The sequence below is a fragment of the Antennarius striatus genome, chromosome 7 (genome assembly GCF_040054535.1).
Source record: "Antennarius striatus isolate MH-2024 chromosome 7, ASM4005453v1, whole genome shotgun sequence".
NCBI classification, from domain to species: domain Eukaryota; kingdom Metazoa; phylum Chordata; class Actinopteri; order Lophiiformes; family Antennariidae; genus Antennarius; species Antennarius striatus.
In genome coordinates, this window is record NC_090782.1 from 20335897 (window position 1) to 20352974 (window position 17078).

General features: G+C 41.4%; 1 protein-coding gene and 1 long non-coding RNA gene across 2 annotated transcripts in view; one reads left to right on the forward strand and one right to left on the reverse strand.

Annotated features, from left to right (window-relative positions):
* LOC137598591 (uncharacterized) overlaps positions 1–9731 on the reverse strand; it is a 15187-nt gene extending 5456 nt beyond the window's left edge. Inside the window, exon 1 of the long non-coding RNA XR_011036704.1 lies at positions 9596–9731. This is a non-coding gene — a long non-coding RNA (uncharacterized lncRNA). The remainder of the gene's footprint in view (positions 1–9595) is intronic.
* On the forward strand, positions 7487–17048 carry LOC137598589 (nuclear receptor subfamily 2 group F member 6-like). The gene is made up of 5 exons (XM_068318910.1): positions 7487–9795; positions 10880–10974; positions 14210–14544; positions 15148–15394; positions 15870–17048. The coding sequence occupies exons 1-5, from the start codon at positions 9527–9529 to the stop codon at positions 16142–16144; spliced, it is 1221 nt and encodes a 406-aa protein (XP_068175011.1). The 5' UTR covers positions 7487–9526; the 3' UTR covers positions 16145–17048.
* The last annotated feature ends 30 nt before the right edge of the window (positions 17049–17078 follow it).

Genomic DNA, 17078 nt, shown 5'->3' on the forward strand with positions numbered 1-17078 from the left:
ATTATATATTCGAATTGCTCATAATTGCAAATAAGACTTTATATGTGTATATGTTGGAGCTCTCTGACAAACCCTACTCCCTGTTATGCTGTATTTGTAATATTACACTAAATATGATGTGATGACCTTGAGCTATTTTCAGGAAGTAATACTTGTTGCATTTAAAGGTCCTGAGCGACCTTTTAAGGTCCAGCTCTCTCTTACCTTCCTCTGGATATGGTTCACTTATCCACTCATTCCTACCATAATTTCCTCTCCCTACATCTCCTCTCCTCACTCATCTCTTAATCATCTCTATCAATCCCCCCCCCCTCTCCAGCTCACCCTTTGCCCTGACCCTGTTCAAGGCAGTCAGCTGCAGCTGTGACCAGCGGTCAGGAGGTTAAGGCAAAGGTTGAGTGTCACACCCACAGGGTCACAGCGGTGCTTAGCTGTTGTGTTAGCCTGTGAATGGCGAGTTCAGTGCGCCAGACGAGGTGGCGAGCCCTGACGCCCTGACTTTTGCCTGAGCTTGCCCTTTCCCGAGCAGAGGTCATCGCAGAAGGCCTGACCTCGCCGCTCCCCCTATTCCTCCAGGTCATCGTCACTATTGTTGTAATAGCTGCCATTAGAGCAGGAGATACAATTATCATTCCATTTTGTGTTCACTCTCTCTGAGATCAATGTTAAGCTTTTGACTTCATCAAACGTATTTTTAGGCAACATGGTCGTTGTAACCTCTGGGTGACTCTTAAATCAAAGAGGGGGGATAAAGGTATTGTTTATTATGCATGTCTTAATAGATGTCCAGTTATTCAGTAATGGGATAAATAAGTAGCAACGTAAAATAAAAATTAAAAAAAAGGAGTGCAATTGAAATGTTATTTAAAAGAAAACTCGTTCTGCAGTGAAACATGACATCATAATTGGTAATCTACCATGTCAGATTTTACTGCATCCCGGAAGATGGTTGGTGGAGCTGATGGAGCTAAATTTAACCACTTAGTGATGTAATTATTTCATTTAAAAACTTGTTATGTAAATAGCAATTATGTGTCAAATGAAAGTTCCACAAAACCAGAAAATAGTGCCACAAACTTGACTCAAAATTACATAATTGACTGATAATAGTTTATCCTAAACATGATCAAATCCTATCCCAAGTAACAATACATTATGGCCTTTGTGTTGTGTGTATATGCAAACGTGTGTATGCACACCTTGTTTTAACCTTATCCAACATGAAAGTAGGAAATATCTAATCTAATCTTGCTCCTGATAAATGTATTGCACGTCTGCGTGTGTGTGATAACATAAAGGCATTGAAACAAAAGTGCATTAATGACCACCAAAGATAAAGAGGTCAGACAAAGTACATGAGGACAGATTGTGGTGTTCAAAGCAGTCGTTTGTTGGATGGAAGGCAGTGAGGATCTCATCTAGTAACTTTTAAACTCTATATATCTGGACATCTTCACCCCCCCCCCCCCACACACACACACACACACATCTATCAGCTGCCATCGGTGCCTGTGGATCAGGGAGTCTTTCAGTGCCTGGGAAAAGTACCCAAACCATTATTAGACAATGGCAAAGGCTGTCAATGAGTGTGGGGGTGGATGGAATCACACACACACCCACACACACACACATGCACATGCACAAGAAGGGGGGCAGTGACCCAGAGGTTTTAGGTCAACTCATTTACTCACTGCATCCGTTCCTCATTTTAATAAGTTGTCCCTCTGTAAGCTGTATAAAGAGATCACAGGCTGTGCCTTCATCCCCATGCCCTCTCTTCCTCAAAGCTATTAGCTCACCTGTCACAACCACTTCATATCCCTTCTCATCTCCTCTTCCTCTCTATATCTCTCCATTCTCCGCTCTGTGCCCTGGGAGGTTGCCAGGCTGACGTGACGCCTCAGTGTCCGGCTTATGGACATGGGCCAACCGATGAAGAGGTCAGGACAATGGGCCACAAATGGCACTAAGAAGCACGAAAGAGATTTGACCTCAATCAAACAGCCGATCACATCCGCTTTCTGCTCTCGCCCACTCAGATAATGACAGCAAACATCTCCCACCGACTGTGAACCCTTGATGTTGGTTGAAGGGAGTCCAAATTTGGGGTTTGTCATGCTCAGGCCACTATTAAAGGAATATCTTTCCTATTGCTCATAGGCTGATGCTTGAAATTTGACCCTTTCATGAAGCAAGAAGGTATAATCTAGCTTTTAGTTACTGATGTAAGAAATAAATCAATAAAACAATAAAAAGGAATGAGCACTATTACAAAACTAGACAGGTAAGGTTTTCCTAAACTAATGCTAAAATAATGTCTGTCAAAGTAGGTCGATTATCTTCTTCTTTTCCTTTCGGCTTTTCCCTTCAGGGGTCGCCACAGCAAATCAATTTCCTCCATCTAGCCCTGTCCTTTGAATCCTCTTCTCTCACACCAACTTGGTCGATTATATTTTCATTAAATGCTTGTTTGGGGGAAGTTGTCATGTTCAAACAAAGATGTTTTTTTTTAAAAAGTGATGGAACGTCAAAACATGTCTTTATTCCATGAAATCAGTTTGATAATCCACATTAAACTGAGGTAATAGCTTGTTTCGTTGCTACATGTTCACACAAGCACCTTCAGATCTACTTTGCTGTATTTTCAGACTGGAAGTAATTGTTACCCATGTCTTCAGTGACAAAAGACCTTCTTCTTCTGAAAAGACCGTCCAGCCTTTGACATGTTTCCTGTTCAAGAATTGATTTTTTTCCACCTTACATGCAGCCACTGGTTTGATATTTTCTCACCGCTGATTGAACCTAAGTACAAAAACAAACAAGCAGAGACTTGCTTGAAATACATATGGTTCTACTTTTTGAAAAATGTGTAATTTTAACTTAACCCGACACAAGTGATGAATTTATTTAGTATACAAACTCATAATAGGGGCAACAGTACTGCTATGCATATTTACGTTTGATTAGACTGTCCAGTTTTTGTTGAAACTGTTAAAATATGCTGTAAGATCTTTTTGGGGGGGGGGGGAAGGGGTGGGCTTTATTGGTGATGACTGCAGATGATTCTTCTTTTGTATTACTTTGAGTAATAATAAATTCGCTAATGTTCTAAACGTGAAAGTCGGACTTTAACTCAAGAGCTTCTGCACAATATAATTGTCATCACACAGAATGTCTGATAGCTGTCCTCAACAATGTCCAGACCAACAGCAGGACAGATGAGCTAAAGAAGACACTTAGCTCATTAGCTTGTGAGCATTACAGCAATAAGATGTTAAGAAGCAAAAGATGTCAGGGGGAGGGGCCTTGTTGTAATCCCCTTAAAGCATATGAGTTGTCTTCACTGAGCTAATAAGGTTTATTTTCTGGTATCCTAAGCACCTTAGCTGGCCTACAGACATGGTCTGGTCAATAACAGAGGGCACATTCAGCCAGCAACAGATTGGACACAGATTTACAGGAGAATGAACTTGGTGATTGAGGAGCACCATCAAATATGTTGTGGCTGCAGAGAGTGTTAAGGTAATACCTCGTCTGAATGTTCATCTTTCAAATGGGCTGTCCACTGGTAACATATTGACAACCTGTCAATTGCTATAACCACACAAATGAAGCAAAAATATTAAGTCAAATAGTAAAAATCCCCGTTGTACAGACAGTTGTGGTGAATGAAGTAGAAGATCAGAGAGAATCAGAGCAATGTGCATTGCATTAAGACGTGTGAGCATTAGGTTTTCCTCAGAAGATTTGCTTGATGCACTCAATGTGAAAACATAAAATCTCTGCAGGAGAAATTGTTAGCATCAGGTCAAGATGTGTAACTGACGAACTCAGTCACAACAAATGGAAAAAAAAGTCCAAATGACTTGTGATGAAAGTTTGATCAGGAGGACTACAGTGTATCGTTATGCTCACAATTAACTAGCTTTAACAGCCTCCTCCATCTCAGGAGAGTCATCAGCCGCCACCACCATCAGTTTCTTGACTCCATGAAGAGATTTATCTTGTTGTTGCTAAAAGCAAATGCAGTCCGATTGCAATCATACTGCGGAACGTAAATGTTTCATGACAGTCTATCACATCTCTCTCCTGAATGAAGCGTAATCACAGTAACGTTATGAGAGTCAAAATGGGTTGAAATGTTTTTAAACTGACACAGAGACAGAATAACCATTTCATTTGCTTCCAGACTTAATGCTAAACTGAGCTAATTGCCTTTCGATTCTCATACCATACAAGTGATTCTGTACTTCTCATCAATATAGAACTAATTTAAAAAAAGATGAGTAAATAAGTTTGCCATCAGAGCTGATTGGGTTAAACCAGGAAACATTTTCCAACTCACAGCAGCGTTCAGTGATAAATGTTATCTTTACAGCAGACACATGGGAAAAGACTCCACTGCTGCGACAGTATATGCTTCTATTGACACTTGCAGTGGGTTGATGCCTTGTTCACAGTGAACACATTTGAATAACAAGGAAGCAACACCAAATGGGAAGTTTCCCACCATCTCTAACAGGTTCGGGGCGGGGAGGAGGGCAAATATTGATTGGACACTGTGTGTTTCAGTTTAGTGTCACACCAGCAGATGTTTTTCTGTGGCAGGATCCGCTGCCCTGTATTTTAAATTGCTCCATCATTCGCTGGAGGTCAAAGGCCTGAGGATGGAGAGAGTGTTGTGAGAAGTAAAAGAGCGAGGGGGGAGAGAGGGGAAGATGGAGTTGCTGCTAGCCTGTAGGCCAAAGGGCATTGGGGCCAATGAGGAAGGAGCAGCGAGTCATGTGCTCCAGCTTGTTCATCCAAAGTTATTCCAGAGTTAAAGTTTAACCACGTTTTCTGAATTCCACTGCACTTCGGCTACGTATTTATCAGAGTTACAAGCAAATATGTGGAGTACTGCTGAGAGAGAATTCCTTGTAGATATACAGTAGGGTCACAGAGAAATGGTACAAAATAGAAAAATAAATAAATGTGGAATACTCATTGATCTTATGGCTCAGCAAATTTTCAAAGGCTTTTATATTCACCATTTAAATTTGGAACATTAGGGTCATTGGTAGTGAATATTTGCAGTAGCAAAAGAAATTGTGGAAGTATTACTGTTTTTAAAGTGAAGAAGATTACCAGCTAGCCCTCAGGTTTACATTGCAGGTGTGTGTTCGTGTCAGTGTGTGCAGCGCTCAGGTGACTGCTCTAAAAGGTTGTGTGATGGCGCTGGACTCCTGACTGTGTTGAGAATGTACAGACTCCACCACAGTCGACTTCAAGCTGAGAGCAGCCACATTCCTGACCAGCATTTCAAAGAGCAAGGAACACACACACACACACACACACACACACGCACACACACACACACACACACACACACACACACACACACACACACACACACACACACACACACACACACACACACACACCCCACCCACACAAAGGCATATGTACTTATGCAGAAAGGCGCAGGCACATTCTGTCTCAGATACACACAACACACGACTAGTGCGTCAATGTCCACTGACGCACCGAGTTATACAATGACCTGTATAACTTCAGCACACACACAACACAAACACACACACACGTACACACACACACAGGGGTTACAAACACGGACACAAAGCTGTGAAGTAAAGACTGTGGTCATCCTTCTTTCATCCACAGCACTGATCGCTGTGATCTGCTTTATGATGACAAACTGAACACAACCGACTTTATCTATATATTCACCCATCCATCCGTCAATACATCCATCCATCCGTGGATATTAATGGACAATCCTACATATTCTCCACTTTTTGTACATCACAGTGCTTCATAAAAGAACTTTGGAGCAATTCCACAAGACAAACTTAAAATTATGCAAAAAAACAACCAAAAACAAAGAAAACACACAATATATTTGCGAAAGGCATACTTTAAATAACCACATCTTTTGCAAAAAACGTTTTTTGTTCAGTTTAAAAACATGATTTTTACAACTTTTCATTTTTATTATTAAGGTATGCAAAATCCAGTCTTTTACAGATATTATATTTTTACAGATCGGTCTTACAAAAACATATACCACATGTCCAAACTCCCCTTCAACAGACACATTCATAAATGAAAGCATTAATTCAGTGCATGACAGCTTTAGTGTGGCTCCTGATAACCTCTTAGCAAACAAAAGCTCCATCCACACACAGGGAGAGTCACTGTGACGGCTGTGGGTTCAAATGCACTCATGTTCAGATTTAAAATGCTGAATTAACCTCACTAACAGAAATGCTTCCTTTTCTTGCCATCATCGTGTGTTTTTTTTTTTTTCTTTTATTGCTTTTTTTTCGTTGTTCTTTTACAAAGTTTTACCTCTTTGTTCTTTCGACGTTCATCTTCTTCAAATGATCACAGAAACACAATGTTTTTGACTGTGGGGGAATTCCTCTAAAGCTGTGTGAAGAACTTTTGGTGGATAGAGGCTTCCTTTCCTAAATGTGGAAGGTGCCATTGAAATCTGTGATGGTTTATTTTTCTTTCTCTTTTTCATGGAGATCTTCACATGACTTTGGTATGACAGAAAAAGGAGGCCAGAAATTCCACAGGAGCTCAGCCAACTGCCAAAATGACCGATGTGTTCGCGGGTAAATTACAGCTGGGTTTGACAAACAGGAGAATGTAATAAGGCTTCTGTTACTATGAAGAACGGACAGTTTTTGGAGTCATGTTCCCAGACCTGGATTATAATTTCAATAAAGAGAGAAAGTTGTGTTAGCTGGACTGACTCGTCTTGAAAAAGTGACCCAGAATCCTCTTCTTTCCACAGATCTTCCTCAAAATTTAAAGAAATCCATGAATACAAAAAATTTGTTGAGATATTTTCAAAATATTATATATGGAAAAGTTGATGTGCGAGAAAGACACCGTTTTTAACAGATGTTCAATGGCGTGCTAACAGAAAGCATCAGAAATTGTTTAAAATTTCAAAATCAAGAAGGAAAGAGAGATTCTGAGCCTGCCCATTTGTCTTGTTGCTATGCAGAAGAGCAGTCTGTACAAATACCAGTACTGTACAAGAAATTGTCAGAGGCAGACCACTGATTGCAAAATGAGAAAGGTGTGAAGGTGGAGGGTTTGGAAAGCTTTCGACCATGTAACGTGTTCAAAGGGGAAGAAAAATTGACAATCAAACCACAGCTTGAGTTTGGGCGCTTAAAAATTTAATTGGAAAACTTTGCATCAACTGTTGGTACCGGAATGATTCAGGAATGATTGTGTTTATAGCAAATAAAAATATGGTTACATCACATCTGGTCAACTAAAACTCGAGCTTTAGGTGAGTGTGATACACCATTGCTGAGTTTTAGTCGTAGGTGGGTGGTGAACTCCGGTCTGGATGGAAGTTGACACACGTTCTTGCTCGCCCGCCCACACACCCTGATTTCTTTGCTTTCCACCTCGCAGCTCAAAGGACACATTTGCAGCACAAAACTCGGACTACAAGTCAGTCCACCTCAACCGCTCTCTGTCAATTTCAACATTTCTTTTCTGACAGGTCCGGCGTGTATTCCTCTTTACAATGTGCACAGGAAAACCCGCCCATCCAGGACGCAGCAGTCTGTGGAACACGTCGACCTGAGTGCATGCGGCAGGTGTGAAACAGAGGCGGCAGCGTATCGTATAACCTTTTGACGAGTCGTTCACCAACAACAACAGGCCCTCCCCTTCACTGTTGGGTCAACAGAGATGGAGGAATTCTTTAGGATTAGAGTGGAGTGGAGAACATGAGTGTGAGTGTCGTGCACTCGCAGTGTGTCGACCCCAGGGCCCCCGTCTTTGTCTTACAGCAGTGTTAGGGTTAACTCCCCCCTTTGCTCCCAGGCTGGCCCAGGGGTCAGAGGGGAAACCAGCAGCCAGTCAGGCTGTGTGTGCACTGCATGGCTACAGCCCACTCCATGCTCTTTGACTCCGCTGGCCTTATAAGGCATCCGGCGCCATGGCAACGGCAAGGCTTGAATAGCAGTGTCAAATCCCTGAGCACACAGACACACGTTCTCTCTCTCCCTAAAGGAGGGAGCGAGGCAGAGGCGCAGAGAGACGACTGAGAGGAGCAGGAGAGGAGGCGATCTCCTGGCTGCCCCGCATTGTGACGTCTGTTGACCGAAGTCGGCGACCGTGTTTTCCCTGCACTTGTTTGCCTAATTTATTCCTGCCGGGGCTGGCAGAGGGAAAGGCACAAAGAGGGGGAAGAAAAAAGGACGAGCAGAGAAGTGAGGAGTGCAACAGTACACCCTGACTTGCTGACAGGGAATGCAGAGAGGTTTTGGCCTCTGGTTGTTATTGCTGGATGGACAAGCACTGACAAAACAAGAGAAGGAAGAGAGACGACACTCTGCAGCTCTGAGAGAGGATTTCTCAACTCTGCTTTTTTTTTTTTTTTTGTTTAGCTTGTGTTTTGTGGGACTTCTCAGAAGTATCTGATGAGGAGAAAACATCATTTCACCCCAGAGGAGAGGAAAATTTACTTGATGGTTTATGTTTACCGACACTTAAGGGATATAGTCTTACTAAAATAGTAAGAGTGGAGTCAATTTCAGCTGGAATTAATTTGAGTAATTGACAGAAGTGTTCCTGGATGAAAATTCTCTGAACAAAACCTGAAACTATCCACACAAAAAAATCCAAAATCCTACATGAATTTTTTTTCCTGCTTTCAGGACATATGACTAAGTATTTCCGGAGCAAAAATCTTGTTTTTCCTTTCCATCACGATCATTCCTGCCTACACGACAGGCCGGACAAGTCAACAGTGAGTCTGGACTAGAACTAATTCAGATTAGCAGATAACACCTCTGCACAGCAGGAACTGGTTGGACTAGTTTAGAAGTTGGAGGAGAGGGCAGGGAAGTTTACCCTGCCTGAACGGAGCTGTGTTTTATTTTTCTTCAGACTCGCCTGTCCTTTTGGGAAAAAGTCATGATCTGAGAGAGGGGCAGAGCTTCTTTTTCATTTGCAGAGCGGCTGTTTTGTCCCTCGACACCATGCTCAGGGATAGGTGAGGTGCCGGAGAGAGAGAGAGAGAGAGAAAGTGAGAGGGAGGGAGAAGCAGAGAAGGAGTCAAAGTGTAATTTATTGTTTCCTGTGAAAAGAGCCGGGCTGCGCCCTTTTCTCCTGCCTGAACTCTGAACCGCTCTATGTGATTCTGAAGTTTATTCAGACCTCGAGAGCTGCTGATCAGAGGTCAGGGTGGTGAACACAGGGTGGAAGACAAGAACAGAGAGAGCAGAGAGATTATACAAGAGAAAGAAAACAACACTGGGAAGGACCTCCAGGTCATTACAACCAGACGGTAAAGGGGAGAAAGGTCACAGCAAGGGAGTCGGGGAGTTTCTCTCACACTTTAAGACCTTCTCCAGCAAAAACAGGCTGTAATACTGATCCGGATCCGCCGCTCTTGGTGTTTGGAAGACTTTTCCGATAGCTGGGGGTTGGGGGACAGGGCGGGTCTGTGTATGATCCACTCGGAAGGCTGCTCGTCTCAGAGAATATGGCCATGGTGAGCGGGGGATGGGGCAACCCCAACGGGGACACTAATGGACTTGAGGAGAAGACGTACCTGAGGAGGGAGGAAGAGGAGGGCTCGCCTCAGGCCGGGAACAGCGATGTGGACGTCGGGGACGAAGACAAGGCCTGCGTGGTGGACTGTGTGGTGTGTGGAGACAAGTCCAGCGGGAAACACTACGGCGTGTTCACCTGCGAGGGCTGCAAGAGCTTCTTCAAGAGGAGCATCAGGAGGAACCTGAACTACTCCTGCAGGTGAGGGCTGCTGGGAAACGGCTTCCTGTCGTTTGCTCGGTTTGTTTGCATTCTGTTCAAATAATTATGTTCGCTGTTCTTGTTGAACTTGTGTATTCGGTAACACTAAATACACTCAGTTCAACACGAGTGAACTTTTTTTACACGTGGAAAATAATATTGCAAAATTGAAGGGGATTTTTATAAGATGATTTAAATGCAAATTAATTACAGTAATAAATCATAATACAATGAAACACAGTTGTGATAACACAGGATTATTTTGTTTGGGTTAGGACCACAAATTTTGTATACTGATAAATACTTTTTAAAAAGTCCATATATATATATATATATATATATATATATATATATATATATATATATATATATATATATATATATATATATATATTTATTTATTTATTTATTTATTTATTTATTTATTTAGTAAATAGTAAATTATAGTGTGTCATGAAGAGTACATAGTGGTCATAAATACCAAATTTGCGTGGGTGGAGGAAAATGTCACAATGTTTTTAGTGTTACACATGCCATTATAGAGACATCTGCGTTCATGGGAGAACGCATTAACCATGTCCCACTACGGAATGTTATGACCTAACCTTGGATTATTCTCACCAACAGTCCTAGAGGAAAAAAAATAAATAAAATAAAAGCCCTGAAGGTCAGGCAACTGAGGGCGGATTGCTTCAGAAGGTCAACATTCCCATTATTCCTCAGAGCACAGCGATGAAACTCCGTTCTCTACTCTTGTGCTAATACAACTCTCAGCCTCAGAACAGAGTGGTTTCTTTACATAATAACCCACTGAGTCTGAATGGGAGATACATTTTCAGTCATATATACTGTACGTATATAAATATATATAGAGAGAGAGCGTGAAAAGGGCTCTCTGTGAAGCGTTGGCCTCCTCCTGCTGTAAAACACAATACTAGGGCGTGTGGGGCAGATGATTTACAAAGGTCACAGCCTTGATGGCTTTTCAGCCACACCAGCTCGCACAGTTCACTCATCACAGAGGTCAGACGGAGACTTCACTTCCACATACGAGACTCACTTCTGCTTTGTTTCCCTTGTGCAGGTCGAATCGAGAATGCCAAATCGACCAGCATCATCGCAACCAGTGCCAATACTGTCGTCTGAAGAAATGTTTCCGTGTGGGAATGCGCAAAGAAGGTATCAAAAGCTTTGATTCACGTGCACAGCAGGTGGAAAGAGGTGTTTTTTTTAATAAGGATTAGTAGATACATGAATATATTTGAACAGCTAGAGGTGAAAAACTACTAATCTGTGCTTGAGATTATTGTTGGAGTCGGGAATAAAGCCAATCACCACTTCACTGTTTTCATTCACACTCATTTGCCAGGTTTCTCATAGCAACATGCAGCCTTTTTTTTTTTTTTTCCATAAAAACGCTCTGACAGGCTAGCTTTATACTGCCACACAAAAAAACCAGAATGGAGAGAGACAGTTGTGACTAAACAGCAAACATGGTGGAGCGTTTAGCAGCTAAAATGCCAAATATTTCCCTTGAGGCCTGGTCGAGACCAAAGCAGTGCTACAAGAGTAAACATTAGAATTCCATTCATTAGTTGGGCAGAAATTCAACCCTGTACAAATAGTTGTGTTGCAAACGTGTTGATGCCAAACATATCAGTAAAATTTTGACTGGCAATCTAATTAATTAAGAGCTTTTGCTGCCTAAACCGAACTACAGATTGGAGTTAAAGCTGAAAATGTGACTGCAAATACAGTTGAATTAAAAAAAACTAACAGCTAATAATTTCCGAAAATATGCAGAATGTTTTTCCTTTCTTAGCGTAAATCCCTCTGTAAATGAGCAGCATACGGACGTATTTTCATGGAGATAAGGCTGTTGAGTAATGCATTGCTAACACATTTGCCACATGACTTAAAAAATGGAAATCCTGACTGTCTGTTAAGCTGGTTGCTCTTCAGTGACGGAACAAACAGTGACTGCAGGGTAGAGTAAAAGCAGAAAAAGCAGAAACAGCGGTAAAAAAAAAGAAACCCTCTTTAAATATACAAGTTCTGTACCTAAACATGAAGCAGTAAAGATATATTGACAGCATTTTGCATTAAATGTAATAAGTATTTGCTTTGGTTATTCCTAACACAATGGCAAAGCAGTGTATTTTTGCTGCAGTAGGTTCTACAGGTCATTAATCAATCATGTAGTATTTGCTAGTAATATCATTTTAAAGTAGTGTAAATCAAATTGAATTAGATCAGAATCCTTCTTATGTACCAGAAAAACATGCATTTAGTTACTCCTAAATCTGTTCTTCTCCTTGGATTCACGTACAAGTTGTAAGCAAAGCAAACCCAAACAAACACAAATAAACAGGAACCGTTTAAAAATGAATAAATATCAGAAATGGTTGATTTTGCAGAGAAAGCGCTTCCTTCAGCAGAAACATTCGCCGACATTTGCCAGTGATCCAAGCAAAATATTTATACTGTCAACCAAAGCGTGTTTTGACCCCGGTGCTCAGCTCAGGACAAAAGAAACAACGTTTGATTTGCTTAGCAATAAAAATGAAACAACAATAGCAATTTATTACATTCACTCTGCTTCACCTCCTGCTTCCTTAACCCTCGTCCTCATTGATCCTCAGTAAAGACGAGTTAATAAATATAATTACCCCAGTAGCACATCATAAACCATTTTACAATCTGTTTTCTTTTATTCTTGTCAACTATAAATGAACTGTAGTTGTGTTTGCGTCACTGTCAGTGGACACCATGCTAGGTGTTACACTGGGACTGGTTATTCATGGAACTGTGAAGCCGTTTGAACTACACATCATATAGAAATAAAGATGATCATCAACTCCTTTGGGGAAGTAGACAGTCACAGCTTTAGTTGTAGTTTGGTGCACGGAGAGCAGCTGGGCAGCAACTAGGGATTAATTACACTTTAATTACATTTTTAGGCTTTGCTGGTGACTCATGAATAAATGTTTGTGAGTTAAGAACAACTTCATGCTGTTAAAGGTTCGCGCAGGGACGAGTTCAAGCATCTGAACACTAGTCTTTGTGTGTCCCATATTATGATTGAAGGAAGTCACCATCAGGGTTCAGTCAGCACCAAGCAGTGGACTTACATTCATACATCCAAAGAAAGAGTAATAGTGTCTGCTGGCAAAAGTTAATTAAACAGTTATTCTCTTTTTTCTGAGTAGAAAAGAAGTTAACCTCAATGCATTAATAAAATATACAGGATTATCTAAAAAGGACATTTGTCTGAAAGGTGGAAACATTTTCTTTTCTTAGAGGAAATAGATTTCTTCAAATCTCTACTGTCCCATTGATTCATAAGATCAATCGACAACAAAAAAGGTGAAAAATGTTGGGAGTTCTTTGTAGATGTGGTTTTCACAGAACATTAACGGTTCGGCTGTCATGAATGTTTTCCTCTAGGTTACTTTAGAAATACATGAATGACAGTTTTGACCTTCAAAACTGTCATTCACCCAATGATTTGATCAAAAGCATAAAGAGGAGCAGAGATGCCAGATGCCTCCACCAGGTTACTCTTCATTGTATTATAGCAGTAAAAAGCATAGATCGTTAAATCCTGACTTTTGATAACATTGAGTCTTTTGTAGGCAAAGTATTGTATTGTAAGCAGAGACAGTATAATAGTGAAAATGTGAAGCAGTAACAATTAGCTAGACAAATCTTTAAAGGTAAACTGTGGAACTTCGTGGGGAAGGATATGTATTATGTTCTTGCATCGTTCCAGATTCAGTTCTTATATAAGAGAACTGTGATGAAAACTTCTCCTTTGGTTCGTGGTCTTATAAACAAAGTTCACAAGTGTTTTCACTTGAATGAAACTAGCAGGCAGCTCAGTTTCCCTGTAAGTCTCAAAGACGTAGCTGACGTGACAGTCACATGACATAAAGACACGCCGCAGCTTTAAAGAGAGCAAAATAAAATTCCTGTATCTGCTCAAAATTTACTGTAATGATCCCGGTCACATGACCATCCATCCTGATAGGTTTCATCAGAGTCCTTTGAGTAGTCCACTGTGTAATCCTCCTGACAGACTACCAGGTCTGTAAGCTCCTTTTAGGAGGGAATGCACACTAAATAGGTGGTGAGGTCACCGTGTTGGAAGGAGAGGAAGTTGAACGTCAGTTTTTACTGACAGCAGACACAAATCAGTCTTAACTAAACAGCGCACAGACCAAGATTAACGTGTTAAAGGTATTCCAATAAGTTCTTTGTCAGTGGGTGGCAGATTTTTAATCTACTATCAATAGATGCTACTTGTTTTTACTCTTCTAGATTTACTTCAGTGTCATTGTAGGTCTCTGGTTTGATGGCGACTGTTTCTTCAGAGGCATCTGTTCTTGATTTTCCTTTCCCTCCCATCTTGCAGCAGTCCAGCGGGGTCGAATCCCTCCCTCTCACCAAGGCATCAGTCCAAACTCGCTGGCGGGAGGCGTTGGAGGTGCAGTGCCAGGTCACATAGGCGCCGACTACTTCAACGGGCAGCCGGTGTCAGAGCTCATCTCTCAGCTCCTGCGGGCCGAGCCGTACCCCAGCAGCCGGTACGGGACCCCCTACAGCCAGGCCCAGATGCAGGCCTCTGCCAGCGGAGCCTCCGTCATGGGCATCGACAGCATCTGCGAGCTGGCAGCCAGACTACTCTTCAGTACCATCGAGTGGGCCAGAAACATCCCATACTTCCCTGAACTCCCAGTTTCAGAGCAGGTGGGTCAAGCGATCCACTTTTCTTGTTATGTATTATTTCAAAATACATTTTTAAAAAAACAACATATTTTCAGAGCAGAGAACATTTTGAAATTGAAGTCCAAAAATCAGCCAATGTATATCATATCTGTTTAATAATAAATTTAGGTTATGATGTCATACACATTACTTAATCCTCGCTTAAAAAGTTCCAAACAGATTTCAATTAAATTTTGTAATGAATCACCATTGGAATGAGGAGGAGGTGATTAAATTTTAAGGTGGATCACATGCCTATCCAGGACTTATACTTTAACACTTTAATGTTGGATAGTTATATTGATTATAATTTATATATTGTTTTATTTAAAAATGTACAAACTGGTTGTTATATCCTAGACTAGGTCAGAAGATGCAGAGAGTAACACATTAAGTTTTAAACCTGGATTAAAAAGAAACAAGGAAACAAATATTTATTAATAAATAAATCACTTAAGAAAAAGGTCCTCCTCCAAAAAAGAAACCACAAATCTGCAATTACATTCAATTATTACATGTCAGTGGAAAAATTTATTGGGACTGAAACGCGTGCATTCTTTTCATCATTTGGAACTGACCCTACAGGTGGCGCTGCTGAGGCTGAGCTGGAGCGAGCTGTTCATCCTGAACGCAGCTCAGTCTGCCTTGCCCATACACATGGCTCCTTTGCTGGCGGCCGCAGGGTTCCACTCATCGCCCATGTCCGCTGAGCGCGTCGTGTCCTTCATGGACGAGGTCAGGGTTTTCCAGGACCAGGTGGACAAGCTGAACAGGCTGCAGGTGGACACGGCCGAGTACAGCTGCCTCAAAGCTATTGCACTCTTTTCACCCGGTAAGTTTATTAAATTTTTACAAGATTATCTGAACGATGATACTCACAGGATGTCTTTACCCGCAAATGATCTCCTTACTGGGAACCAAAACAACTGAGGTATTAGAGGCAGCTCAACTTTCTGAGCCAACTACATTTCAAATCCCAGGGATCCTTTGATTTGGCTTTATGTGACTTCTGACCTCATGGAAAGGACACAAACAGTCTATTTATACCACTTCCACGACCATGCATGAAGTCTAGAAACGAAGGAACAGATCAAGATGCATTGAAGGGAAGATAAATAGTACAAAAGTAATGAGTAAAGGAAACGTGACCTAAATCTTCCGGTAGTAGAGGTATATCATCCAAATGTCACAATCAATTTCCTGCAAAGCATGAATTTACGTTAGATGGCAGTCCAGAAGCAACAAATGTTTAATAAGAAAGCTGCATGAATCAAATAGTGATAGCATCCTCTACTTGATTCCTACAGATGCGTGTGGTCTGACGGACCCGGCCCATGTGGAGTCCCTGCAGGAGAAGGCTCAGGTCGCCCTGACAGAGTACGAGAGGCTGCAGTATCCCAACCAGCCTCAGCGCTTCGGCCGCTTGCTGCTGCGCCTCCCGGCCCTGCGGGCCGTGCCGGCCAACCTCATCTCCCAGCTCTTCTTCATGCGGCTGGTGGGAAAGACCCCCATCGAGACGCTGATCCGGGACATGCAGCTATCAGGGAGCTCCATCAGCTGGCCCTACGCATCCGGACAGTGAACTCCACGGTGAGATGGATGGAGATCAGATTGGAAGGAATCAGAGCCGATAAAGCTTGAACATTTGTGAACGTAGCGGTCAGCTTTATTAGCATTAGCTCTGTAATGTTTGGTTTATATATCTATGTGGCTATACACATGAGGCACTTGTCAATTTTGCTTTGACCTGAGTCTGATCTCTCTCCCTCTTATTCTGGACAAAAACACAGGGCTTTAAGTAAATGTAAGACTCTGACATGAGGCCTTGTGCCTGTACTACCTCCTCCCACATCATCCCCATGTGACTCAGATTGAATCCAGGCTCTGTGTAGTTTTGCTCTGCTATGTTTCGAAGTCAAAATGAAGCCATAGCTGTGCCACATCATAGCTAGCCCAAGCTTTTATCATTACAATCGGTACATGTTGCGTTAAACCAACTTTTGCTTGAGTAAATGACGACAAAATATTGTCGCCTATGGCATTCGAAACAATGATAATGCATGGATTTTGTACTGTATATACAAAATGAGACATTTTATAAGTTTTAAGGAATGGTTTGACATTTGGAGGAATGCTTTTATTTGATTTATTTGACAATATCAATGAGGAATTTCCACTTTCTCATCTGTACTGCAAGTATGAAGCTAACGATGGAAGCTTTTGTTTTAGCTTAGTCTAATATAAGCACCAGAAATGAGGCAAAACAGCTGCTCTGATGTGACACAGTCCAACCACCAGACATGTTTATTTAGTTTTTGTTCAATCGGTATGAAAATTGAAGTGAAAAAAGCTTTAACACTGATTTTAAACTGGCAAATGAGTCAAGTGTTTTAAAGCATTTTTTTTTAAATGTTATTTTGTTTTTAAAAAATGGATTCAACAAGTTAAGTGTAACTGGTAATTTTAAAAAATAATTTTGTTACCTAGAGCTAGGTTATCCGTTTATCCATCTTTCC

What these genes read in the sequence shown, in the direction of transcription:
- LOC137598589 (XM_068318910.1), top strand. Translation starts at nt 9,527, where the DNA reads ATGGCCATGGTGAGCGGGGGATGGGGCAACCCCAACGGGGACACTAAT. An exon ending in AACCTGAACTACTCCTGCAG is followed by an intron (nt 9,796 to 10,879) that starts GTGAGGGCTGCT and finishes TCCCTTGTGCAG; the next exon opens with GTCGAATCGAGAATGCCAAA. An exon ending in TGTGGGAATGCGCAAAGAAG is followed by an intron (nt 10,975 to 14,209) that starts GTATCAAAAGCT and finishes CCCATCTTGCAG; the next exon opens with CAGTCCAGCGGGGTCGAATC.